This window comes from Acinonyx jubatus, chromosome B3, assembly GCF_027475565.1.
Source record: "Acinonyx jubatus isolate Ajub_Pintada_27869175 chromosome B3, VMU_Ajub_asm_v1.0, whole genome shotgun sequence".
NCBI classification, from domain to species: domain Eukaryota; kingdom Metazoa; phylum Chordata; class Mammalia; order Carnivora; family Felidae; genus Acinonyx; species Acinonyx jubatus.
Window position 1 is genome coordinate 135,406,363 of NC_069386.1, and position 27,129 is coordinate 135,433,491.

Here is a 27,129-nt window from a genome sequence, read left to right on the forward strand (position 1 = left end):
CATTTTCCTGTTCTAGGATTCCGGCTTTTCCAGAACGTCATATAAAGGAACCACGCGGGGAGCCTACAGCATCTGGTTTCCCTCGCTTTGCATGCGTGGGCAATCCACCTGGGTCACGTGCAAGGTCTTTCTTCCCTTCTCACCACTGAGCAAGGCAGCTCTGTAAGAGGCACTATGCTCCGGGTATCCATTCACCAGCTCAGGGACATTTGGATTGTTCCCACTTTTTGGCTTCTGTGAAGACAGGACACACAATGACGTGGGACTACATAGAGAGAGAGGTAGAGAGAGAGAGAGTTGTGTGCATGGACATGTTTCCATTTCTCTTGGGAAATATCCGGGGGGGAAATTACTGAGGCGAATGGTAGTGTAGGTGTCATTTTATAAGAAACTACCAGGGCGCCTGGGTGGCTCAGTCGGTGAAGCGTCCGACTTCGGCTCAGGCTATGATCTCACGGTTCGTGGGTTCGAGCCCCGCGTCGGGCTCTGGGCTGACGGCTCGAAGCCTGGAGCCTGCTTCCGATTCTGTGTCTCCCTCTGTCTCTGCCCTGCCCCCACTCACCCTCTGTTTCTCTCTCCTTCAAAAGTAAACAAACATTAAAAAAAGTCTTTTTAAAGCTCCTATGTTAAACCACGGGTTCCAGCTATCTTAACGCCTCACAGAAAGCCTTCCAGAAACTTTTAGAATTCATTCGTTCGTTCATGCAAATGCTTACTGAGTGCCCTCTATGTGTCAGACACCATTCCAGACCTTTGGGACACATCCATGAATGGACCAGGCTTGGGCTGCCCGGGGTCCTCCCCGTGGTTCCCCCAGGCCCTCCCCCAGCCCAAAGAGGCTTGCCCAAGTCAGGAGTGAGCAGCCAGGGAAAGCCAGAGCCCACAGAGAATATTCTGGGTTCCTTGCTGCCCAGCCCCCACTGAGAGCCACATCACAAGAGGAGATGCTCTGCAAGCAGGCACGAGAGTGCTCCACGAGCACACAGCCATCCCATGCGTTAGTTCCGGTGTTTGCTGACCACCCACTCTGCACCAGGCGCTGGGGAGGACCCAAGGGACCACAGCAGAGCCCGTGCCCAGGAGGACTCACAACTCACAGAGGACAGCTGTCAACGCTCCCTGGGGGGGGAAGTGGCTTGAGTGCCGGGGTATGGAAATAGGGGTTGGGGAATCAAGGAGGGCTGCCTGGAGGTGGTGAACGGCAAGATCAACAGATGGGGAATGGAGGGAGGGGCATGCCTCACCCGGGCTTCGTCGGACCCCTCTGGGCCACTCTGTGAGGAAGACAGGCCGGCCATTTCAAACCACCTTCTTGGGTGAGGAGATTGGGACCACGCGGCCAGGTAGGGTCCCGTGGCTCTAGCCAAGAATCAGTGGCTGCTGGTTCTGGAGGGGCTGCTGTATTACACACGTGGGGAGCATCAGCTAATCCGCACCACCGTTCTGGGGGGGCTATGAGAATTTCCCCCCGTTTGTCGTGAAAAAGTGCCTTGTGCAAAGTCAGAGGAGGAACCAAGGTGTTAAGTCCCAGCTGCATGAGTGTTGCGGCCCAGTGCCCAGCACGGCCACCCCCTATACCTGTCCCCCTGCCCTCTTTGGGATGGCCCGTCAGGCTGCAGCTCCCAACACCGAATCCCACAGGCACAAGGGGGCTTGAAGGGGCTGAACGCCCCCACCTGAGTCCCAGGGTCTTGCCTGGCCACTTCTGGACGGAAGACAGGTCGCCAGAGCTGGTGGTCACGCGCGGCTTCCCCTTGCCCACTCTTCTCCAGGACACAGGACCAACGTGCAGGGACCCTTCCCTCCCACCCCTTGAAGCTGATGAGCAGAACTTGAACTTGGAAGGGAAGAAGGAGGAGAAGCAGGCAGACCCCGTCTCCTGGCAGCTGCTGGACCACCCACTCTGGGCAGGTCCTTCCAGAGCGAGAGCTCACCCCTCTGCCGGGGGTTGGGGCATGCAGGTATTCAGTGTGGATCGCATTTTGTGAGCCTCGGTTTCCTCCTCTGGAAAATGGGGGAGTTGACAGAAGTTGCTGTCTCAGAGGATGGCTGTGAAACACAGGTAATCCGTTCACAAAGCGCCTGGCAAGCTCTCATAAGTGCTCAAGAGAGCCTTAGTTAGCCAGGAGCAGGGTGGTGAATGTGTGCCAGGGTCAGGGGTCAATCTCAAGGGACCTGGGGCACCCGGGGACCGGTTAGACATGCGAAATCTCGGCCCCAACCGGACCTACTGGGGTGGGGTCTGCCGGTCGGGGTCCAGCAAGCCCCGCAGGCGATTCCGACCCATCCACGGCAAGGGTCCCACAGCCTCAGCAGGGCGGACACTCGGGGCTGGACCATTCCCTGGGGTGGGGGCCGACCTGTGCATTGTAGGAGGTGGACAGCATCCTTGGGCGACGCCCACCAGAAGCCAGGAGCATCCTCGCAGCTGTGACCACCAGAAATGGCTCCACACCTTGTCAGATGTCCCCGGCGGGCGGGGGGGCAAAATCACCCTGCGTTGAGGAAAACTGACCCAAACTTTGAGAACCACCGCTCTACGGGGCACGAAGCCGACTCCCTCCCTCGAGGATCTTACAGGGGAACTGTGTTTAATGACAGTAACCTGCAGGGCTGGAGTTACCAGCTAGATGCTCCTAAGGGAGCAAGGCACTGTTTTAGTGACAAGGAAACAGGGGCTTCAAGGTTCAAAGACATCTGGCTCCTAAGAGGCAGAGCCGGGGTTCAGCCCAGGCCCTCAGGCTCTGTGACCCTTATCCCACAGCCCTGCCTGCCCCTCCCGGCTGTCTCCCTTCCTTCCCTCCCCAGCTACACCTCTCGGTACAGTCCCCTTCCTTGGAAAGCTGACCCATGAGGCTCTGTTCACTTGGACCACCCTGGGGGACTTGCTTTCATGCCTGGCTCTCCCGGGGCCACCATAAATGGTCTCCCCTTGACCTGTGCCAGCTGGGGAGGGCCCAAGGGGAGAGCCCAAGTTAGACTGTTCTGTTTCCCCTTTATTCTTGGCTCCCACCTGCTCCCATTAGAATCGGCTTAACAATTCATTTTTTCTGCGTGAGTGTCCGGCAAAGGGAGTATGAGGGGACCCGGAGCCCCACTCCCAAAAAGAAGGGCGGGGGGCAGCCCCAAGTTTAAAAATCTCACCACAAATGGTGATCGAGAGTCCTAAAAGGTTTGACCTGGTCACCATTTTTCAGGGACTCGGGAAACATCACCCCAAAGTCAAGATGGTTGTGCAGAGTGAGATGCTCCAGGAGGCGTGTTTTGTGGGAAGCTCTCTGGGGGTGGGTCGGGCGTGGGGAGCTGGTTTAGAAAAGTCCAGCCAGGGCACTGAGTGGGTCGTGGCATGTCCATTCTATGGGCACCTCTGGGCCATCTCTAGGCCAGGCCCACCGAGGGGGCCCAGACCAGACCCTCCTGCAAAGGGCTCACGTCACAAATCACAGCAGTGTGACACTGAAGTGACAAGAACTGAGACACAACAACAAGGACAGAGAGGGGCTTCACGCAGCGCGGGGCTCCAGGACGGCCGCCCAACAGCGTGGAAGAAGGCACTGGATGAGACAGGATGCGAAAGAGTGGAAAGCAGGGCTCAAACGGGTAATGAGCACAAGCGTGGAAAATACGAATTCGTGGAAAAGACCACAGGCATGACACGGAAGTCACAGTGGCAGAAGAAGAGGGTGGGGGCCCCAAAAAGTGGTTCTGTAACTTCCATAACCACGTGGACACAAAAAGGCAGTTACCACAGATGACTGATTACCCCAGGGGTGCCCGCTGCGGACCACACCGCCGTGTTGTGTCAAGGCCTTCACAAACCTTGTCTACAGGGCAGGAACGGATTTCTTCCGAGTACAGATGAGGACACGGGACGGCGGGGTGGGGTGGGGGGTGGGGGGTCAGTGGGCTCGCCCTGGAATCCACACCTTTCATGGCCTAGGAAGGCTCTGTTTTCAGACAGAATACTCTCAGGACAGCGCTGACAACTTCCCTCTCTCCTGCCCTGCCTTCTGCTCTACACCTGTCCCCTCACCACCACCACCAGCCACAACGGCCCCACCAGTACCTTCAACCGCCATTTTCACGCTTTGACCCCAGGGTCTCTAGATCCGAGGAAACAGATCCCCAGTGAGCCATCTGGGGCCACTGGAGACAGGGTTGCGGCTGCGGACTTGACCCATTTGCTCAGAGGGCTCTGATTTCCCTGAGCCAGGTGTACAAAGTCAAATCTAGCCCCCCCTCCCCCCCCCCCCCACGTCCTGGGACAGCTCCACCCCAGCGGACTCGGGTGGCTCATTTGACTTGCAGCATTCCATCACCGACAAACTTTGCTAAAGAAATGACCACCGCCAACAGCAGGGACAACGCCAATAACAACTGCCGTCCGTCACGAGGGTGACAAACGTCAGCAACCGAAAGCCCCTGCCAGGTGTGGAGGCTTTACAGATAGATATCCTCTTACCTGAACAACCCCACGAGGTGGGGGGGGGGGGGGCAAGATTCCCTTCCCTTCTATAGATGAGGCATTTGAGACTCAGAACAGTGGAATAACTTGTCCGGGTGGCAGGCGATGCTGGGACGGCACTTCCTGTGATGGGGTCAGAGGTCAGGCAGGGTAGGAGTTCCACCCGAGGGTCTCAGGGACAAACGTGGGGCAGGTGATTCAGAAGGGGGCCTGGGGCTCCGCGACACGGCGCAGGGAGGGAAAAACGGAGGCACCAAGATTGCAAACTGAAGCATTAAAAGGTCCTTAGAAATCACAGTCTGCCTTCGTCCTGCCGAGTCAAAATAGAATGCAGGCCACACAAATTACGTTGTCACCTCGAGCAGCCGTGTTACAGAAAGTCAGACAACGCAGGTAAAATTCATTTTAACGGTGTGCTTCATTTAACCTACTGTAGCCAAAGTATTTCCGACGTGTGACGTATATTTGAAAACCGTTAATGAGACGTTTTACATCCCTTTTCTCATAGTGGGCCTTCACACTTTGTGCATGTTACACACGTCCATCTGGACCAGACATAAGTCCCCGGTAGTCACAGGACTGGTGGCTACCACGGGGGACGGCACATATCCAGGCCCTCGGGGGACACCGCGCGGATACTGAGGTCAAAAGAAGAGACCAAACGGGGCCAGAGCCACCATGCTTGTGAACCGCATCGCCGAACCCAACTTTGGCAGGCGACTGGTGTGGCTTAGTGGGAGGGGCACAGGTTTGGGAGCAAGAAATATCCTGCCACCATAACGAGCTGCGTGACCACGAGCCTGGCACTCGACCTCTCCGAGCCTCGGCGCCCTATACGGAAAATGAGTGGTTCTCCTCCTCGTCCGGCTTACGTGTGAATGAAACATAAAATACCCAACGGAGTTCTTGGCACGTGTTAGGTAATTAATCCGGGGACACAACGGGGATGCAGGTGGTGAATATATTACCACCACCCTCGGCCTCGTCATCTACGCCGTAATCCCTCCCGACGCAGAAAAACGGCGCTTGAACGGAGCAGCCCCTCCTGGTGGCTCTGCCTGGCCTGGGACAGGGGCAGGAGAAGGAAACGAGATGGACAAGGGGAGAGGAGAGAACACACCCCACAAGGCACCAGAGTCTCAGTGCTTGCTGCGCCCCAAAGCACACAGAAGAGTAAGACAAAGGCCACCCCAGCTCCATGGCCCGGCACCAGGACCGATCTGTGTACCATCAGTAGTGGGGAGCTGGTCTTTGGAGCTGAGCCTGCTTGAAAGGAAGTGAATCGAAGACCTTTTGATCCCTCAGATGACGGCCCAAAGCCCCATCAGCTGTGCCGAATGGAAAAGATCCAGAAGCCCCAGGGCCAACACAGCACCTAAGGCCATCTCTGTCTCATCGGCAGAGCTGTGTCTGTGAGCCATGCTCCCACCACCCCAGCCTCTGGATTACTTGTCCCCTCCGCACAGAATGTTCCTCTCCCCGCTTCCATCTGGCTAATTCCCATTTCAACTTAAAATGTCACTTCGTCTGAAAGTCCCTCATGGCATCTCTACGGGGTTCCCTTGTTGACGCTTAGAATAATCTCCCGTCGTCATACCCCAATGGGACCATGGGAATCGACTCCCTGCCACGGGACAGGGGTAAGTCTGTACCTCCCTGGTGCCCAGGAGAGTGCCTCACATCGAGCAGACACTCAATGAATATCTTCTGGGCGCTCTCCTGGCATGAAGTTAACTCAGGAACCAGTAGAGCGCCAGTTGGTTTGACGCGGAGAGAAGATGGGCAGTATTTTAGAAAACAGAAATACAAGTCGCAGCACCGGTGCCCGATGCCATACGTAATTTTCCACGGAATTATCCAAAAGGGTCATGGGGTATTGGATCACTTTGCTGGATTCTTCCAACAGCTGGAGAGAGCTCGGGTCAGAATGGACATGATTCACGGAACGACTGTTACGTCAACTATTGATTTTCCGAGAGCCTCAAAGCTGGAGCCTCACATCAAAGAGTCTTTTGAGTGAGGGGCACGGGTCGTCACCGCGACTCTTCTGTGTCCACAAGTGGAGACAGCTCGGGGGAAGCACGGCTTCCCCCTGTCATTTGCAGACACGTCACCCTGTTAGTCTCAGATGGGTGGTTACCACTCCCGGGTAGAAACGTGGAGGAAGATTTTGCCGGTCCCATGAGCAGCGTTTCGTGGGCTCAGTCAAGGACGTGAAACCACCTGCAACATATAGAGCATCCCAGCCAAAAGCCAATAGTGTCCCCCCGGTACTCACTCACTGAGGAATGCTGGTCCCAAGCCACCCTAGGTGGCCATGTCCCCCGGGAGAAACAGTAAGCGAGGGAAATGAGTCAGAAAGGTCGCTTGATTACTAATGAGCACCCACGAGCACTGCCCCACTCGGCCCTTTTCTTACCCAGGCCGGACCAGTCACCTTCTGAACGCTCTGGCACGTTCCTGCCTCTGCACCTCGGCTCATACCAACTTCCTCACCCACCCAGAGGTCATCTCTGCTCATCTCCACTGACCTCTAAATCCCTTCCCAACACAAGAGGCTGCCCTAGGCACCTTGCTGAATGGCTCAGCCCCGATCACGTCTCCCATCTCCAAAAGATCCCAGGCCTCCAACTAGAAAACTCACTGAGTGCCTGTCAACCACTGCCCTGTGGCTCTTCACCGATCCCAAGTATAGACACCAAATCCGAGCTTGAAATGTGGACTAAGTGATCAATCCATTCCCATCATTCAGTGGAACCCCGTAGCAAAATATCCGCCAGCACACCCCCCCCCCCACCCCGCCAAATTGCTCTGTAAAAGAAAGAACACATTTCTTTAAAAAGTCCTGATGAGGGGCACCTGGGTGGCTCAGTCGGTTAAGCGTCCGACTTCAACTCAGGTCACGATCTCGCGGTCTGTGGGTTCGAGCCCCGCGTCGGGCTCTGTGCTGACAGCTCAGAGCCCGGAGCCTGCTTCCGATTCTGTGTCTCCCTCTCTCTCTGCCCCTCCCCTGTTCATGCTCTGTCTCTCTCTGTCTCAAAAATAAATAAACGTTAAAAAAAAATTATTTTAAATAAAAATAAAAATAAAAAGTCCTGATGAGGGTTGGGCACTCAGCATTCATGACTTCACTGAATCCTCCAAAAAAAAACCCTGGGAGGGCACTACTATCCTTAAAGTCACAGCACAGGTAGAAAAGGTCGAAACTCCACAGGGACACACGATGTGGCTAAAGTTTCGCAGCCACAAAGCGAAGGAGCTAAAATTCAAGTTCACACCTGGCTTCAAACACCTCTTTCCACTGGAGACCAGGCAAGCTCTCCTTTCTCTGGTTTTGTTCTTATTCAACAACTATGTTTACTCGATAAGAGCTGCAGGATTAAAACAAAACAACAAAAAAAAAGGCATCATTTCACGGGGCCTGGAGGGTCACGTATTGACTCCGTCTTTCCCGGTATCTCCAAGGTGCTTCCACAGTGCCCCTCCTCCTGGGTAATCCAACCCACTCCGAACTCTACAAGGTCAAAGGTAGTCGGTCTAGCAGTGTCTGATGGAGGCTCAGGCAGGATAATCTTTAATCTCGCCACGAAGAATGGCTTAACTTTCAAAGCTTGCCACCCGCCAGTTCTCCCCCAGGTAGCCTGTGGCCGTGGGCTCGGGATGTTTTATAAAAGCAGGCAGGGCTCCAACATCGAACGATGTAGAGACCAAACAACCCGTTGCTGGTTTCTCTCTCCCGAGGAGCCAGTACACCCCGTGGGCAAGCACAGGCTCCGGTTCTGAAATCTGTACAACAGCAAGAGCATGATGATTCCCGGGGGGTTGGGGGGGGGGTCCAGTTAAAACCCCACCTGCGAGGCTGAGAGGGGATTTAGCCTGCTGGCTGGGGATTTGAGACCCGGGAGGAGGTCCGCGGCAAGTTGGTTGGAAGAGATCCCTCCATCCCTACAGCGGCACCCCCCCTGGACCCCAGAACCCCCCAGGCCTCGAAACTCTAGGTAACCAGAGTGTGCGGCTGGGAAAACAGCCACCAGGTATGACCAGACCCCTCTGGAATTTCCCTGATCTCTCCCGGTAAACAGGGCTCAGCAGCAGTCTCTGGGGAACAGTCAAAATGGAAGGGAACGGAGCCAAGCAAGTATCCTCACCCTTCAAGCCTTCAAGGCTGGGGTGAATGCCGCACCTTCCAGTTTCCTCCCCGGCCGTTCTGAGATGCTTGGAGAGGCGAGGGGGCGCCTTCCTGCAGAGGACTCGGGCCTCCACTCCACACGGAGGAGGAGTCTGTTACATGCACTATGTATTTAGAGTGTAAACCCGCAAGGACGGGGAGAAGGGAAGGAGGGACAACAACAAAATCCCAAAGGGTGGAGAGAAGGGAGACCCGTGGTGACCGATTAGCATCTCAAGACGTCCACACTTTAATGTGGCACCCAGCAAGGACAAAAACAGCCCAGTTTACAACCCAGAGGTCTCGAAGTTTCGGGAATTAGCGGTGACAGGTACCTTTGGAAATGGGGTTGGGGCGGGGGGGGGGGAATGCAATAAGAAGACGGGTCCCTTCATCCCCTCCCCCATGTCCTCCTGGCAGGTGTCAGTCCCATCCTCCATCAGGCACAAGACTGGAAGTCTGTTCTTCAAAGAGGATAAAACAGAAATTCTGAGTATGACTTGAGCTGAGGACGGCACGGTGAGTGACTTCTGCACACTGGAAGCAGAGGAGCCCCCTGCCCCCCGCCCTCTTTCTTCTCCCAGCTCCCAGACCCCCCACCCCCCACCCCAGCACCCTGGCCTGGACCCTCCGGACGGAAGACTGCAAGACTCAGTCTGACCAGCCAGGAGGGAAGCTCTAAAGATACGGACATAGGGGCTCCCCATGACACAACCCAGCGGGGCACCCTTGAGAGAGGCTCTGACCAAGAAACCCCACCCCCTGGGCACTGAGCTCTCGCTTTTCAGTCCCCAGCTCTATTTCTTTTAACGTTTATTTATTTGGAGAGAGAGAAAGCGCAGTAGGGGAGGGGCAGAGAGAGGGGGCCAGAGAGAATCCCAAGGAGGCTCCTTGTGGAGCCTGATGCGGGACTCAGTCCCACGACTGTGAGATCATAACCTGAACGGAAATCAAGAGTTGGCCGCTTAACTGACTGAGCCACCCAGGTGCCCCAGTCCCCAACTCTTAAATATGAGAAAACAATCAAGGGCTGTGAGCCAGCTAAACAAAGAAGCCTTTAACATGAAATCTCCAGACCAAACAAACCCACATAAGCAAAGAGAAGGGTAGATGTAACATTCACATGCAGCACATCCGAAGGGCACCAGCACGGCTCTATGCCCTTTGCCTCCAACCACTCGTGTCATCAGCACGACCTTTGAGGCAGAGCTCAATATTATTACTTTCATTTCACAGATGAGGGGCTTGGAGCAGAACGAGGTTAAATAACTTGCCCCAGGTCACAAAGCAAGGGAGTGGCAGTGCTGGGATTCGAACCAGGCTATTTGGCTCCAGGCCTCGGCCATCACGGTCCATCGTGACTATTCCCAGTGTGTGAGAGCAGGTATTGCATTCCTGAAATAAGGCTTCTCTAAAGAATAAGAAAGAGCTCTTGCAAAGTAAAAACGTGGTAGGTTAAAATATGGAATATAAAAACTGATGAAATCTCCCAGAAAGTAGAGCAAAAACCAAAGGGGATGGAAAATAGAAAAGATAAGAAAATTAGAGGATTAGTCCAAAAGGACCAATGTCCAAATAAAAGGAGTTCTAGAAGATTAGAGAAAAACAAAGAGCAGAAATCATGACCCACCCCCCCCCCAAAAAAAGAAAATCCAAGACAATTTCCCAGACAGAAGGACACAGTTCCAGATGGAAATGTTACACTCAGTGATCAGTACAATGCATGAAAAGAGACCACACCCAGGCAGGTCACCCTGGAGTTTCGAGGTGCTGGGGACAAAAAGAGAGAATGAAACAGGTCACAGAAAAGATAGGGAATGACTTCACCCTTCTCAACTGCAACCCCGCAGGCTAGAAGACAGTGGAACAAGGCTTTTATGCTCCAAGGGAAAATGATTTCCAACCATGAATTTGATGCCCAGCTAAACTAGCAATCAAGAATCAGAGGAGAATAAATTCATTTTCCCATGTGCAAGTTCTCAGGAAACTGACCACTCAGGCGCCCATTCTCAAGAAGGATATGCCCCTGGATTCAACAGACTAAGCCAGAAGAGGAAGGCAGGAAATGGGAGAGCTAACCCAGGAGAGAGGTAAGGGGGCCACAGGTGACAGTGATAGAGCACCCAGGTGACAGCCAGACTCCAGATCTACTGGAGGAGACCAAAGGACCCTGATGTGCTCAAGAAGAGGAAACCGAGAGAATTTTCCTGATGCAGCCAAACAACTTGAGGGGATATCCAGAACACCAACAGAGTTGGGGGGATGAATCAATGAGCACATATGCCAATTCTAACAGTTTTGAACTCCAAGGAAACCAAAAGTAGAACAGGAAAGGGAGAGCGATCGTAAGTTACTACGTGCCTCAGCTCCGAATAGTGCCCGCCTAGTAGTCGCACTGTAAACTCCAGTCACTAATCTTACCAAAATTACGATGAAAACATACCAGGCAGCTGGGAGGACAGGAAAGATCGGAAGTTGAAAGAGGTAAAGAGGAGATCTGTATCCTTACCTTCCACGGTCAGAAATCAGAGCCCTGAACCAAACCAAAACAAACAAACAAAAACTCAAGACAAAGGAATACAGGTATGTTATTCAGAGACCAAGAGGAAAATACCAAAATCATCAGCTAAAAACTCTGGAAGTTGATTGCCTCTGGGAAAAGGCACAACATGGGGGAACCACTACTTTTTATGCAAACCTTGGAAAACTAGAGTCATGTGTGATTTAGAAAAGGCAAGGTACAGGGAAACACGTTGAAGGAGGCGTGATGCCACCGAATATTCTTTGTCACCAAAAAGATGCTGTAAGCCTCTGACATCCACAGCTAGTCATTACTAGAGAGTCTGAAACTAAAAACCCTGCTCTGCCAGACCCTGGAGCCTACACTTTCCCTTTGAGTCTGCATTCACATATTCAACAAACGTAAACCGAGCTGAGCACACGCTGAGCCTGGAACAGGAAGACAGACCCTGGGACACAGTGGTGGGCAGGATGGGCCCCAGTGCCCAACCCAATGAGTTTTCTGGTCTACCAGGGCTAACCAGCAGTCAACGAGCCGTCACTAATAACAAATCCCAGTACAGCAGTGCCCACCCTGGGCAAGCAGAGTCTATCAAGGGTAACACTTGACTGATTCCCGGCCTCCCCCTCTGCTAGCCCATCATCAGTCCGAGGCATCATGGCACCTGGTCCCTACGCCCCCCCCCATCCCCCTACAGGTAAGCCATCACATGCCATTTCATGGCACTTGCCCACAGCAATTCTGGGAACTGGACAGGCCATCATCGGGCCTGCCAACACCTTTGCTACTGGGGCCCAAGGCTTCCAAGCTTTGATTTTCAAGGTATCACTGTTTTGTTTTGTTTTAGATCAGAGTCAAGCTCAAAGGCCAGACCAGCTCTCCAAGGAAGAGTTCCACAGTCCCTTGTGGGCCTGAAAGGGAAGTGAATACCTCGGACAGACTGGCCCCCAGCAAGTGCCGGTGGGGGTGGAGGGTGGAGGGCCACGGTCGGTCTCAGATGGCACAATGTGAAATGAAACCCCAGACATGCTGCTGTCTGGCTGTAGGACAGGGTCAAGTTTCTGACCTCCTCTGGGCCTCGGCGTCTGCCTCTGTAGAGGGGATACAACCTCAGGGGTTATGGTGGAATTAAAGGCTATGGTGAAGGTGACCTTGCTTTATAATCTGCCACTGCCCTTATCACAACCCATGACGAAGATAACAGGCTGGTTTCCCGTGGCTGCCTCCAGTCAGTCCTGCCATAATTCAAGGTTACAAGGATTTCATTCTGTCAGCCTCTCACAAGGGGACCCCTGCACCCGCTCTTCTCAGCTCTGCTCCCGGGAATCACTAATCAGGAACCGTCAGTTAGGAATTTGGACTCGATTGTGTCACAGTGTGAAGAACCTGGTAGGTACGTGACCATAGACGGCTGAGTCGCTGAGTCCCCTCGGGGAAGGCTCAATCCCCAAAGCTGGCCGATTCCTGCCCAACATCCTTGAGCCTGGTCCAGCTTCCTTCCCGGGTGCCAGGTCAACGTGAGTCCAGCCTGCGGCTTTTAACCCCTGACGGAATGTTACCCAAAGTTGGGAACTGCCAACCAGCCGGTTCCCGAATGCTGTGCTCTCGGGTTCTCAGCAGGCGTCGATATGTCACGCGAAGTAGAAGACCGTTTCAAATGGCCTGGACTGCGCTCGCTCGTGTGTCTCAACCCGACCGGAACATGGAGATTAGAACGGAGACTACAGCTGCCAGAGTGTGTTGAATCCCAGGAACAGGGTTCGTGCCTAGAAGTTGCCGGGATGTCACCCTCTCACTGCCACAGCCATCCACACCGCCCGGGGCCACAGAGCAGAGGATGGGCTCCGTGACATCGTCCCCTGGTTGTGCACAGCCCTGCGTGTATCTCAGATCACGCGGAGATTGCACTGCCTGTGGACGCCTGGATAGTCTGCAGGCTCAGGCCAGCCCCCTCTCCTGTCCCCTCAAACCCTGTTCTCCTGCCCTCGGCCAGGCAGCCTCCCCAAGTCCCACAGTCAGCTGGTGGCAGCCCTGTGGCCAGAGCCCCGGTCTCTACACTCCCAGCTCGGCTCGATGCCACCGCCTGGGTGTCGGCCAGGCTTGATAGCCGCCATTTGCAATTCATTCGCGCGTTAGTTTCCTGTTGTTGCTGTGACAAATTACCACATGCTGAGTGGCTTCAAACGACACCAATTTATTATCTAACATTTTTGTAGGTCAGAAGCCCGCGATGGGTTTGACGGACTAAAATCAAAGTTCTCAGCGGAACTGCACTCCTTCTGGGGAACTCTTAGGGAGGACTCCATTTCTTCTCTCTTCCAGCTTCTAGAAGCTGCTGCTTCAGCTCACGGCCCCTTCCTACAATGGCATCACTATGACCTGCTTCCAGTCATCTGCCCCCCTCCCCCTCTCTTTCTCTTCCCCTCTGGCCCTCCTGCCTCCCTAAGGATGCTTGGGATTCACTGGGCCCAGCTGGATAATCCAGGATAATCTCCCCATCTCAACATCGACATTCACTTAATCGCATCTGCAGAGTCGCTTTACCAAGTGAGGTAACGTAACCCCAGGTTCCGGAGATTAGGATGTGACTGTCTTTGAGGGCACGGGGCTCAGCCTACAGCAACACAGCAAACAGTTCCAAAGACCTAATCCATAGTAGGGGCTCACAGGATGAGCCACTCAGGAACCCACTCAGGGGGCTCTCCCGTGTCCAGAGGAAGAGGCTGTGATTTCTGCCCAGGCAGGTGCAGGCGAGGTTCCGGGAGGCTGCTCTAGGCCAGGTCGTGGTCATTCTCTGCAGGAGTCATGCGGACAAACGTACAGGGACAAGGACGGGCGGGCCTGGGGTGGGGGTGGGGGGGAGTGCAGCGGGGTCTGGTTCATTCCAGGAAGGACGGGAGAAGGGTGGGGGGTGGGGGGGAGAGCACACAGCAGGGCTCCTTCCTGAGGGCAAAGAAGACTGAACCAGGGAAGGATCTCGGGCCGCCCGGATGAACTGGGATTAGAGGTGCTGGAGGCAGCTGGGCAGTGGTCCTGGCAGTTGAGGAGGAGGATGTTGGCAAAGGCAGGTGTGAAGGGAAAGGCGAGAGGACCAGGGCTGACGCGGGAGGGGAGGGCGAGCGGAGGATGCAAATGTGAGGGCTCAGTGACTTCACCACCCAACCGGCAGGGTCATCTCCGGGCCCCTCCCCACCCCCCGCCCCAGTTCCCAGCTACAAGGCCTCAGAACCCTGCTTTTTAAGTATGTCATACCATCGAGGATTAAAAATAGTTTAAAAGAGGAGAGGGATATAAATATCGCTGAGGTTCCTGCCTACATGGAGAGCCCCCCAGGAGAGAGAAGCAGGAGTGGGGCATGACGTCGTCAGAGCCCTAAAGGTCCTTCCAATCGGGCCCCCCAGGTCTGCACAGCAACATGACTGCAGGGCTTCTGTAGGTCCCCCAGACCCTCCCGGGCCTGTCCTCGTCCTCGGGGGACTTTGGACTATAATCTCCCGGAAGCAGTGTCTCAGAGGGCTCGGGAAGGGGAAGAAGAAGAGGAAAAGGTCAGCTGCACGGGCTACCTCCGAGACCGCTTCCCTGTGCTCCCCCCGACCCCCACCCCGGCCACGATCCTAATGAAGAGCCGACACCCCACCCACCGGCATACACCCCCCTGCTCCCTGGTTGCTCTCTGCAGATTTGCAATTACAGAGTTTCCCCGCCCCCAGCGTCCCCCCTGGATTGGGCCTCGCCTCACCCCCAGACGCCTGCAGCAACCCCCTTAAGCACCCTCAGTCCTAACTCGCTTATCTCAGCCTCGTGATGTGCACTGGGGACTCCTGCAGTGGCCCCTTCACCCCTCTGTGCCAGCTCCCCGGATTTCGGGAGGACTCAGTAACTGCTCTTTGGCTGAATGGCCAGGCTTCAAGGGCAAGTCCTTTACTAAGGCAGGGCCAGAACCCGCCCCAGGCACGAACCTACCCTCCAGGAAACAAGCCTGGGCCGTTGTACAGGCAACAGGCATCCCCTGCTGATGTCATCCCAAGCATCCCCTACCTGTCCTGTGCCAAGTCTGGGTTTAGAAGAAAGGTCCCTGCCATCCCACTGGAAGCTCTCTGGTTTCCCACGGTCCAAAGATTAAATAACCAAATCGTAAATGTTTTTGGTTCTCTTTTAAAGTTTATTTATTTTGAGAGAGAGAAAGGGAGCACGAGCAGGGGAGGGGCCGAGAGAGAGGGAGACAGAGAGTCCCAAGCAGGCTCGCCCGGCGCGGGGCTCAAACCCACAAACCGTGAGATCACGACCTGACCCGCGACCGAGAGACGGACGTTCAACCAACTGAGCCACCCAGGCGCCCCAGCCTTTTCGGTCTTGTGGGTGCTTCCCCGTCACGACGATGTAGTGAGCGTCGTAGTGCAAAAGCAGCCCTGGACAGTATGCAAACAAACGAGCACAGCTGTGTTCCAATAAAGCTTTATTCACCAAAGCAGCCCGAGGGCCAGATTCGGCCTGCAAACCATAGAGTGCCACGCCCCCTGCTCGGATACAATTCATGAGAGAAAAGGAGGCAGTCCGGTGAGGGGGGAAAAAAACCCACCAAAGATTCTTTAAAGCCACATTTGTGATTTGCGATGCCGCCTCTAATTGCTTCTGTGACACAGTCTACCACTGTAAAAAAAAAAAAAAAAAAAGATGTGCAGGGAGGGGGTGGGAGAAGTAAGAAAAGGTTTCTATGGGAACAGGGAGTTCACTTTGAACGGTTCCATCACTAAAAAGACAATTACTTTCTTTTTCTCACTTCCCCTCTGAAGAGGGCAGGCGTGACCTCAGGCTGCTCGGGCAGGACCGTGCCCAGTGCCTCAGCTGTTCCAGTCAAAAGTTAAATGCCAGAGTGTTCCATGGGTCAGGGAGGGCCGTTAATGTAATCTGGGCCTCTTGGGCAAGGGGCCGCGTCCCCAGGGCGCTGAATCGAGGCAGGAGCTCGGCCTCTCTCACGAGGCTGCCCACCCCAGGCAGCTCTGGGGGGCCCCAATGGCGTCAAGGCCACGGCCACTAATAAGCGTCCCTGCGGCAAAACCTCTTCCCAGGCCCGCTGCCAACTGACCGAGGCCCCCTCTCGCTACCGACAAACCTTTTACAGGATGGCTCCTGAACGCTCTTGTTCCTCAGTACAAACGTGGGGGACGGCGGGGGTCCCTACTTTGCCCTGACCGTGGGCGGGTCACCACACCCTCCTGGGCACTCTGCCCCGCTCGTTCAGAGGTGTCCCAGCCCTTCCCCGGGCTTGTCACAGGAGCCGTAATTGAGCAGCCAAGACTAAACCAAGAAGGCACGTCATTTACTGAGGGGTGCTTCTATAACAAACTTATCAACTGCAACCTTTTCTCCGGCGGACCCTTGGTGGCGGGGAACGGGGGAGGGGAGTCCCTAGCACCTGACAGTGAAAAGAACCCAGCGGTGCGACCGGCCGTGCTCAGCTTCGCCCACCATCACATGCCGGCTGCCCACCTGTGCCAGGGGCTGGAACTTGGGTGCCTTTACGCGGGCACATGCTCCATTCAGGCCGCGTCACTCCTCAAACCACCTTCCAAGGGGCCCGTCCAAGCCCAGCCCTCTCGTCTTGCAATGAGGAAACTGAGGCACAGCCATGGGAAGACATGTGCCAGGACCCAGAGCCAGGCCTTCAGCCTCCAGCTCCTGGCTAGGGCTTCCCAGAGCTGCACAGCACGCTTCGCCTGGAAAGGCCCCCCTGGAGAAGAGTCCACACCCCGAGTTAGGGGTGGAGCCAGGTCTGGAACGTGGTCTTTGGGAGGCAAAATCCACAGTTAACTCAAAGCCTGTGGCCTGACTCCAGCAGGGAGCACCCTCCCACCCCCGCCAAAATGTTCTACATGAGGATTTATTCTTTAGAAGAAAGCACACAGATCAGGACTGGGGTCCTTATAGGCAGCGGGTTGTGCATTTGATTTTGTACTCATACAGAAACCTCTGGCATATTTGCTGCGTCCTCCAAGAGCTGGGGGGAGGCGGGGGCAGGAACGATTCCTCCTCGGTGCCTTCTCTTCCCTGGGTGCTGGGTAACTCTGACCCGAGTGACATCCCTGATCCCCCTGCGGTAGGCACAGGAGGTCTACAGGTATGGAGAGAAGAGCCAGGAGGGCAGGATGCCAGGGGGCTCGGAGCCAGTGGGTGGCCGAGGGAGAGGAGACTGGTTGGCATCCCACCCCAGACCACAGAGGGTCCCGCGTGCCAGGCTAAGGGGCTTGGACTTGACCGCGTGAGCCAGTGTGGCCCAGCATTTTTCACATCACCGTGTCCACGGAAACTGATGCTATTATCCTGGGATGGACCGGGGTGCTGCCCTCGGCCCACAGTTTGGCCCTGGAGACCCGCCGAAGGGATTAGCGGGGACGTGCGCCGGGTGGCTGGGTGCTGGGTAGGCTGGAGGAGGTGACACAGGGCCCAGAGCCATAAAGAGGTCACCGTAAAGAGGCAAGCATGGGGAGGGCCTGCTCCTGGGCCGGAGCCATCGCAATCACAGGCCGGGGGTGGACGACCCGGGAGGGGCCGATCTTTCTCACCACACAGGCACCGTCCTGCCCAGAGCCTGCCTTCAGGCTCTTCCGACTTTCCTTCCTGCACTGTGCCCCGGAGACTCTGTGCAGTCAGGCTTCCTCCTGCTCGGCACTCAAGGCCTGACTGCCAACGCCCCTCCTCGGACGGGCCTTCCCAGCTCCCCGCCCTGAGGCTACCAGCTCCTCCCTGGGTGCCCAGTGCACATGACTCACAGAGCTGGTGCCACAGGACGTGCGCGGGCTCCGTCTGACCTGGGTTCACATCCCAGCCCCACTTACAAGCCTGCGACCTCAGGCACGTCATTTGACCTCTCCACTTCCGAAAACCAGCACCCACCTCAAAGGCCGGCGGAAGACATTACAGGTGGCAGTTAGGACCGTGCCTGGCACCCAGGCGGCTCTGTCAAGGGACCGAACCGTCAGACTGCTACCACTTCTGTCTGGCGGTCAGTTCCAAGTGCCCCAAATCGCAGGTCCTGTTTGCCAAGCCCGGGCGGGACGGCTTCCCGACCGATTGGGACTGAGGGAGACACGGAGGCAGGGGTGGGGACACTGCTCCGGGGCTACTAGCCAGCAGGGCCCAGCTGGCAGGGGGGTGGGGGGGAGGGGGAGGCATCGCCCCTACGTTCCCCCAGAGCAGCAGTGGGGAGAGACTTCTGTCCGCCCAGGCCCACCTGACTCCATGCACCCCCCAGCTCCGGGTAACAGGTCTTAACCAAGCTGTTCTGCATTGCCGGGGTCAAGGTTCAAAGCATCAGACCCAACAGGCGCCAGAGCAACGGGAGACAGCCGGAAGCAGGACAGGTGGGACCCCGTCTGGCTTCAGGCTCCTCAAAGGCAGGGACGAGAACCAACTGAATTTCTCGCTGCCTGCACACTGCTCAGTGCTGGGCACACGTTTGCTGAACAGAACAGAAACGTGCTGGGAATTCTGAGGGTGGCAGAGGCTTCCTACCGGAACAGGAGCATCCTCCGAATCTTGGCCCAACACCCCCCCCCCCATCTTTGAGCAATGGTCAGACCTGGTGGGACATCAGCTGGACCCTGAGGTCGGGTCAAAGGGGGAAAGGGGGCAGCCAGAGTCGCCTTGTCATTACGAGAGCACCAGAACCCTCACCACCCACGGCCAGGCCACGAGCTAAGGCACAGGATGGTTAACCGGCCACCTCTAACCTCAGTTCTACCCCTCAAGGCCCCAAGGAAGTGGGGCCACCAGGAGGAAGCTGCTAGCATCCTACAAGTCTATTTTCTCCTCCCTGGAAAGGTCAACGGCTTGGGCCACCTCCGTTTCCTTGAAAGGGACCCTGTGAGGGGGTCACAGGCAGCCTTTGCCCAGAGGGACACCCCCCTGTGCTCTCCACCACCGAGTCCTTGATCTGCAAACACTTATTATGAGCCATCGCCGTCAACGAGGGCTTCATCTGCCCCTGTGTCAGGGACAGCAAGTTGAGTGACAGGCCTCTTGGGAGAGACCATGCTCTCTATCCAGCTCACCCTGACCTCCAAAGACAGGTCAGGAAGTGTTCGTTCCAGGGCTCTGTGGGAGATGATCTGGTGACATCACAATCCTCCCTGCTTGGACACCTGATCTCCAGTTCAGGGACATAGACGAAGGGTTCGAGGAGCAAACGCGCAGAGGTCGAGATGCCTCTGAGTCAATTTCACTATGTAGATCCATAGAGAGATGTACACGCAGGGCTGTCCTAGGGAACCAATCCTCCCTGAAATGCAGCATCCTCAAGACTGACATTTTGGAGGAATGCACCTGGCCCCAGGACCACAGGCGTCAAAGCTTTGTACGAAGAATAGGACTGCCTGACCATACAACAGCTGCCATGGGCGAAAGGAGGCTGGACATCCTCCTTGGTCCCTCCGATTACAGACTCGTGAAATGCCCACGGCCATCGCCACAACAGCTCTTGACTACCTGTGCTGTAAGTGAACGCACAGCTTTAAGCAAACCACCCTTCTGCCTGGGCTCCTCCTGCCCTCCCTTGACTGCCACCCACACGGCGTTCAGATGAATGAGCCCCCCCACCCCCACCCCGCCCATGGCCCGCATAGCTGGTGAGCCAGACATATCCGGGCCCGGCGACACCCACCAGCTGCTTTGGGCAGAGGCTCGAAGCACAGCGAGCGGGGCCTTCTGGACGTGGCCCTTTGGTCGAGACTTCTTGAGTACCACGGAGACAAGGAGAGAAACTATCTGCTAAGCATCCAGTCAAAAGACAGGGGAGCCAAGGGAACATTGGAGAGAGAGGATGCACCCCGGGCCCCACCTCCTGTCCCACAGCAGCAAAGCCACGGGCCAGCAGGCCAGCGCCTCCACAGCGCAAGCATCCCCCCAGGGGACGAACAGTTTCACAAGAGCCCCACACCGCAAACAACCCAAATGTCCCTCGGCGGTGAGCAGACCAACAAAGTGGGGTGCTTCCAGGTGACAGAAGAGTCCAATGACAAGGAACTACGTGTTGCCTGGGTCCGGGGCTGGGAGCTAACAGATGCACACGCGGACAACCAGGGAGCTGTTTCAAGCCGTGACAATGTTCCAAGACTGGATTGTTGGGATGTCTGCCCAACTCTAGAGACTTACAAAAAACTACTGAATGGTAAACTTAAAACAGGTGAATTTTATGATATGTGAATCGTACCTTAATAGTCTACAAAAACTGAAGAAATACAGGCCAGGACGTGGATGAATTGCACCAACATCCCGTGGAGTAAAAAGGGCCAGTTCAAAAGAGTATGGATTGTACTCTTCTGTTTTACGTGACGTTCTAGAGGCAAAACTATACTAATAAAGATCAGAATAGTAGTAGCCCTGTGTGCGTGTGTCACCTACTGGGAAGAGCGATGAGGCACCCATCCAGGGTACTGGAAATCATTAACATCTTGATCTGGATGGTGGTTACCACAGGTTATCCGGAGGCAAAAATTTGCTGGGCTCGCACTAAAGATTAATGCACATTTTATACACACACATAGCCACGTAGAAGATGTATACATAATACATGTACACACATTTAACAGTTTACCTTTTAAAATAGCAAAGCCATTTGGATGCTCAAATTATAACTGGCATTGCCTAAAAGTGAGGACAGTTCCCTGGGAGCTGAGAGAAGAGGCCATTCAGTGAACTCCTACCTAACCTTCAGAACCCATCTCAAATTGTCCCCATTCAGTGAAGCCTTCTCTCATCATTCTAGGTATAACTGCTCAAACTGCTGAGCATCCCTTCACAAAAGTCGATCCCCGATCCCCTGCATGCTGGGAGCTGATCTTAGAGCAACGCAGGAAGTTGTTGCATTAAGAATTGGTTAGCATGTGTTTATGAAACACCCACGGACTGCTTAATGCACGCAGACACACGCATAAACACACCACGACGGCCCAAACCACATGCCATTTTAGCAAAAGACACTAATTCCCACGCCCAAATAGGATGTCAGTTCTGGGGCAACAGGATCCAGATGTGAGGCTTATTATCTAAAGGGATCCAGCCTGATCCTCCTTCTTTCACACAAATCACAGCCAGAAGAGATCAGGGGAACCCAGAGCAAACTCAGGGTCCAGTGTCTACTGTACTAGCTCCCCCCCCCCACCACCCTATTTCGGGTCACCTTTGCTTGCACTGTCCTTGCACAGCCTAGGGGTGGAGCCGGTCTAAATGGACTCCCAGGGAACATTCCATCAGGTGTAATGTTTAAACTCGACTGACTACCCCGCCACCCCCCGACTGCACCCTGCCTGCTGGGGCTCCCTACCCTCCAGCAGTAAAGGCAGGCACCTGCTGGCGGGGGCGGGGAAGGACGACACCCACAGTCCTATCATCTCTCTGTCCAGGTTTCCCAGCTTCTCTCTGCAGCGCCCCCAACCTTGGAATCTCTAGAAGCCCAGGTCAGCCCAGGAAACTGCTAAAGAAAGTTCCCCGGCCCAGCCAGGTCTATGTGTCTGAAGAGAGGCCGGAAGTGGAACTCTAGTTCAGCAAAGCCCACGTATGAAAAGAGAGAGAGGCTGGAACCACACCTCCAGGAAAAGCCGCTTTCTTTGGGCGGGTGGGTGGGTGAACGGGTTACCGGGCGACTGTGGGTGACTTTTTCCCTTTAACTATTGTCGTGCTTTCGAAGTTTCCACAATGAATAAACTCTTAATACACTTCACGTGTGGCGGGAGCCACCCCTAGCCCTTGGGACTCCGTGACCTCCCAAGTTTCTCTTTCACCTTGTGACAAGGTAGCCGCGGGTCCCAGCGTCCCGGGCCGGCGGGCGGGGCCTGTCGCCCACTCCCCAGTGGAGCCTCGGCCCAGGGAGGGGCCGCTCCCTGCCGCAAAGTGGCCCGAATGGGCTGGGAGCCTGCCGACCCCCCCCCCACCCATCCGTGCCCCTGGCCCCGGGTCCCCGGCCCACCCCCTCAAGCGCCGCCCCCCAGCCCGTTCCCTGAGCCTCAGAGGTACTTGGGAGGTGTGCAAGCTCACACACACACACACACACACACACACACGCACGCGCCCGCGCGCGCGCGCGCACACACACACACACGCACACACACACACAGTCAGTCGCACTTTCTCCTCCCTCCCTGACCTGGGCCACCGCCCCCAAGAGCCCACAGGTTCAAACTTGGCCAAACTCGCAGCAGGGGCTTCAGGGGAGCCGTGACGTCCCCCCAAAGAAAGCGGGACCCCCAACACACACACACACACACACACACACGCACGTGTGCCGCCCCACCCCCTGGGCGACAGCAAATCTAGCCGGGGCGGCCCCGCGGGGGCTCCGGGGCGGCTGTCTCGGCCCCCTCCCCCAGCAAGTGACACGAGCGGGGTCGGCCGGGCGAGGGGCCACCCGACCCGGCGTCGCTCCCCGGGGGTGGGGGGCGGGAGTCGGGGCGGGGGTGGGGGGGGCCCGGGGCGCCTTACCTTGCAGGTTCTGGACGCGGATGTCGCTGATCTGCCCGATGAGCTCCTCGCGCTGGAACCAGTCCCATTCGTGCGCAGCCATGAAGCGCGGGCGGCGGGCCGGGGCGCCGGGGCCGGGCGCGGGCGGCGGGCGGAGAGCCTGGCGGGCGAGGGCGCCGCGGAGCCGGAGCAGCGGCGGCGGGCGGCGGGCGGCGGGCGGGGCGGGCGCGCGGTCGGGCCGCCCCCGCCGCGGGCGGGCAGCGGGCGGGCGCGGGGCGGCGGGTGCGGGGCGCCCGGCTGGCGCTCACTCCCCGGTCCGGGGGCGGGGGCCCCGGGGGGGGGGCGAGGGGCGGGGCGGGGCGGGGGAGGGAGGCTGGGCTCGGGCCGGTTTCTTTCCCCCCCCACCCCGGGGGTGTTTGTTGCTTGGATTGTTTGGTCGCAAACGGGCGGTGATGAGATACGGGGTCCCGGCCCCCAGATTGTGATGTCTCAGGGGGCGGGGCGACGCCGCGAAGCGGGGGGGCGGGGTGAGCCCGCGGGTCCCAGCGCCTGGTCCGCGGGAGGGTCCGCCCTCTGCCACCCGGCCCCGGCCCCTCCGCGCACGCCTGTCCCGGGGATGGCCAGGCAGACAGCCCTCCACCCCAGGTCCCCGGCCTCCGCACAATTCAGAGGCCACCTCTGCGGAGGGGAGGGCCGTGCGAGGCCGTGCGCCCCCGCGGGCACCTGGGGGGAACGGTGAGAACCCGGGTAGGGGCGAACGAATGCAGAGATGGAGTTAAGGGGGAGCCTCTCCTCCGCCTCCAGATTGGGGAGCCGCAGCGAGAAGGACTTCTTTCTTAGGTTTGGCTATTGGAAACCTTCTCCCTGCGGATCCCGTCCAGAGATGACCCCAGATTCTGGGAAGCAGGGAGAAGCCAGACACCCCCATCGCCACCACCCCGTGCAGCCGGGGGGGGGGGGGGCACCCTCTCTGGGGCTTTACTGAAAATGAGTAAGGGCCTTCCGGGTGGAGGTGGGGGAGTGTTTGTTACCGTTTCTTTTACCTCTTGAGAGTTCCAGGATCTTATCTTGTTTGGGGCTCACAACCCATACTTTCAGGCAGAGTTCCTAGCTGCTTTCACAAACATGGAAAAAGTGAGGTCCCGGAGTCTTGGAATTTACCCGAGGCTGAAGAATGATCTAGGGGTATGAGGTCCAAGCTCCTAGCTCACTACTTGGACCCTCTCCTGAGACCTGTGGAAGGCACGTGGGCGCACACACAGAGACAGAGAATGGCTTATATATGGGGTATTATAAGAGAAAAAAAATGGGCATAAACATAGGTTGTGTTCATCATTGCCAAGTTCATGCTACTGAACTACTAGGAACCCAGATGGTTGGGCTATTTCCTAATTAACAAATAACTATGCAGCCCCCACTGGTACACAGACCCTGTGTCCTTGAGGCAGGGCCTTAAGGTGAGTGAATCCACTCTCTGACTCAGACTCCTGAGTGGGGTTGGGGTGGGTGGGGGGTAGGCAGTGGAGTGGACAGCCAACAACCAAGAAACAAAAATACAGATGGAGGTAACTTCCAGAAGGGAGAAAATCCACTGGAGGGAGTAGTTGGGATAGGGAATGGTCTGGAGAGATCTCTGGGTGGGGCTGACTTTACAGCTAGACCAGAAGGATGAGGGGAGCCACCACTGGGCAAGCAACTTGGGCAGAGCCAGTGGGCACAGGCCCCAGTGGCTTCCTGTGTGCTGCCCTCTTCAGGTGCCAGGGCCCCATCGAGGACCCAACGTCAAAGCCAGATGAGCTGACCAGACAGGGGGGATGTTTAACCAGAGGATGCACCAAAATGCAATGTCAAGGTGAGAAGCTCTAGAATGATTTTTCTTTCTTCTTGTTCTATCTGCCAAGTTTCTCACCATGAGCACATATTTTTTATCATCAGGCAGAAGACCAGCAAATTCTTTTTTTAACCTCTCAAGACCCTTTCCAAGAGTCCCCAGCCTGTCCCAGCTCTCCTCATCTGCGGCTCTGGAAGCCCAGTGGAGGCCCACGGAGCCAATGGACACTCACGGGTGCCTGGGCGCATGCCTCCCGGATTCGAGGCTGGAGCTGCCTTCTCCCCGACCGGGTTTGAGAGCCTGTGTTCATTTCACACTCCAGGGAGCAAGGTCTGCTTCTGTGTCCTCCGGAGCTGGGTGCTAGTAGCCAGGCACTTAATTTTGCCCCATCTGCTAGCTACCTCCCGTTTTTACACTTCAATTTATTTTCCATAATTGCTATGGAGGGGGGAGTTCGGCTGAAAATCGTTTTCTTTACAAAGCAAAGAGCCAAGGGAATCAGACTCTCTCCATCCAGAGGCGGGTCTCAGGGAACAGAAGGCTTTAAACAACGAGGTGGGGACCTTTAGCTGCAGGGATGGGCCACTTGTCACGACACAAAGATGTGAATGGAAGTATGCATCGTCGAGGAGCATTTGTGTGAGGCACACTGTGCAGGCAATAACAACTCCCTGGCAGGGAGGGGCCGTGATCGCCACTGATTGAGCACCAACTGTGTACTAGATGTCGGTGCAGAGAAATTCTTTGTACCAAGGTGCAGAGAATTTTAGGTGGTTTTCAAGACGGACTAGGACCCGTCTAAGCGCACTAACCGGCACTAAGCTCGGGGCTGGCCCCCAACAGGTGCTTGAATATTCACTGAGCTTGTGTGTCAATATCACCCCTCTTTCCTTCATTCTCTCTGGACCCTGGCCCTCCCTGATGGGTCCCTGTGCCGCCTTCGTGCCCATCAATCCTGGTTTTGCACTTTTCTACCCAGGAGGTGGGATTGCAGGGTCTGGCCACACCCCAGTCACCTGCAGGCGTTGGCTCACTCTGTTCCCTTTGAAATGCCCTTGCCCTCCCCTGCTCTGTACTCCTGCTTTACCTAGCACACCGCTGCTAACTCATGTTCATCTCAAGAGAACCTCCTCCAAACCCCCAAAGCCCAGCTGAGTGCCCACCTCCTACAATTCCCATAATATTCAGCACAATCTCATAATATCCTATGAACCCCTATCTTAAGATGTCACATCATGATTATGTTTACTTGGTGGTTTCCCCACGTAAGCTGTGTCGTTGAGAGCAGGGGCTCAGTCTCATTAATTTCTCTGTCTGAGCACTTAGCACACTGCCTGGCACCAAATGAGGTCTCATGTTGAGTGGATGGATGGATGGATGATCCAGTATAGGCCTGAAGTCACAAAGCAAGGACCAAATGACAAATAGTTGATCCCCATGTCCTGGGCTCAAGTCAACTTCTGCAGAGGCAGTAAAAAAAAAATATTCACATACCGTCAGTTGGTAAAGCACACATTCTCGGGCCCCAGGCAAATACCACACTGTACCTTCCTTGGGTGTGTACAACTTCCTGTATCTGGAGCACCAGCTGGGAGAGAAGGTCATGTGACATCCATGGGCATTGACGTTATTTGCCTCTTACCTGAATTAACAGTTCTATTTTTCTTTCGCCTTTTTATTTTGGGGAAGGAAAAGTACTCTGCCTGAAGGCCTGGCTTCCCGGGAGTTTCCAGAAACTGATTTTCTAGAAATTGCCCAATGCTGCTAGAATCTATGCCATTGTTTAAAACTGACTTCTGCCAAGGGAAAGGACGTGGAGTCAGAGAATCGCAAAGAATCCCTGGATAGGACCTCAGAGATCAAGTCCAACCTCCCTCCCTCTGTAAGGACTTTTTTTTATTTTTTATTTTTGTAATTATTTATTTTTGGGGGGGAGAGAGAGAGAGGCAGAACGTGAGTGGGGGAGGGGCAGAGAGAGGGAGACACAGAATCCCAAGCAGGCTCCAGGCTCTGAGCTGTCAGCACAGAGCCCGACGAGGAGCTCAAACTCACAAACTGTGAGATCATGACCTGAGCTAAGTTGGATGCTTAGCCGACTGAGCCGCCCAGGCGCCCCCAGGACCTCTAAAACATCTGGCCCAGGGATCTTCCTGCTTCTGTTAATGGCGATGGATAACTTCTGGCAGATAATCTGGACAGAGGGTTTGCGCATCCACATCTCACACCCCCTTTGGGAAGGATTAAGAACGACAAAGATAACCGCAGTGTACCCCCCCACCCCCAGCCACTTGCAGGAGAGGAGTGTGATGGGGCTCCAGCCGGTGGGAAGCTGCCTTCTCTGGTCATGGTCGTGACCCGTTACACGTGCACAGCACTGTGGGTTTGGATGGCCCCTCTGCGGCCAGGGCTCAGCTGGTCTCCACAGTGACCTCCTGAGGCCAACCGAGCAGGGTCATTTTTAGGTGGTACTTAAAGTGGCCCAGATGCCATCCCAAGGTCACAGGGTAGGGCAAAAGCACACTTTGAACTATACTTCTCACGGCCTGCCCACATCACCCACATGCGACTGGACTTGGGCTGTGGACCAGACGAACACTTAGCAATTTGGTATTAGTCATGTATACTTAGGTATTGTCGTGTTTACGTGACATTTTTGAAAAGATTTCGCCGTCGTAGGAAACCTGTTGGGA

General features: G+C 55.8%; 1 protein-coding gene and 1 long non-coding RNA gene across 7 annotated transcripts in view; one reads left to right on the top strand and one right to left on the bottom strand.

Annotated features, from left to right (window-relative positions):
* Positions 1-22,787, bottom strand: part of CLMN (calmin) — a 113,545-nt gene extending 90,758 nt beyond the window's left edge. For all 4 annotated transcript variants that reach the window (XM_027066547.2, XM_027066545.2, XM_053224904.1 and 1 more), the window contains exon 1: positions 22,630-22,787. In XM_027066547.2, the coding sequence (XP_026922348.1) occupies positions 22,630-22,711 (82 nt within the window). In that variant the 5' untranslated portion in view covers positions 22,712-22,787. The remainder of the gene's footprint in view (positions 1-22,629) is intronic.
* Positions 22,788-23,193: 406 nt separating this feature from the next.
* Positions 23,194-26,839, top strand: LOC113601585 (uncharacterized). Of its 3 annotated transcripts, XR_008299813.1 has the most exons (5): positions 23,194-23,343; positions 23,449-24,065; positions 24,363-24,460; positions 24,544-24,769; positions 26,129-26,839. It is a non-coding gene; the product is annotated as an uncharacterized LOC113601585 (long non-coding RNA). The 3 variants fall into 3 exon arrangements; XR_008299812.1 differs by having other exon boundaries at positions 23,194-24,065; XR_003422879.2 differs by having other exon boundaries at positions 23,194-23,599.
* The last annotated feature ends 290 nt before the right edge of the window (positions 26,840-27,129 follow it).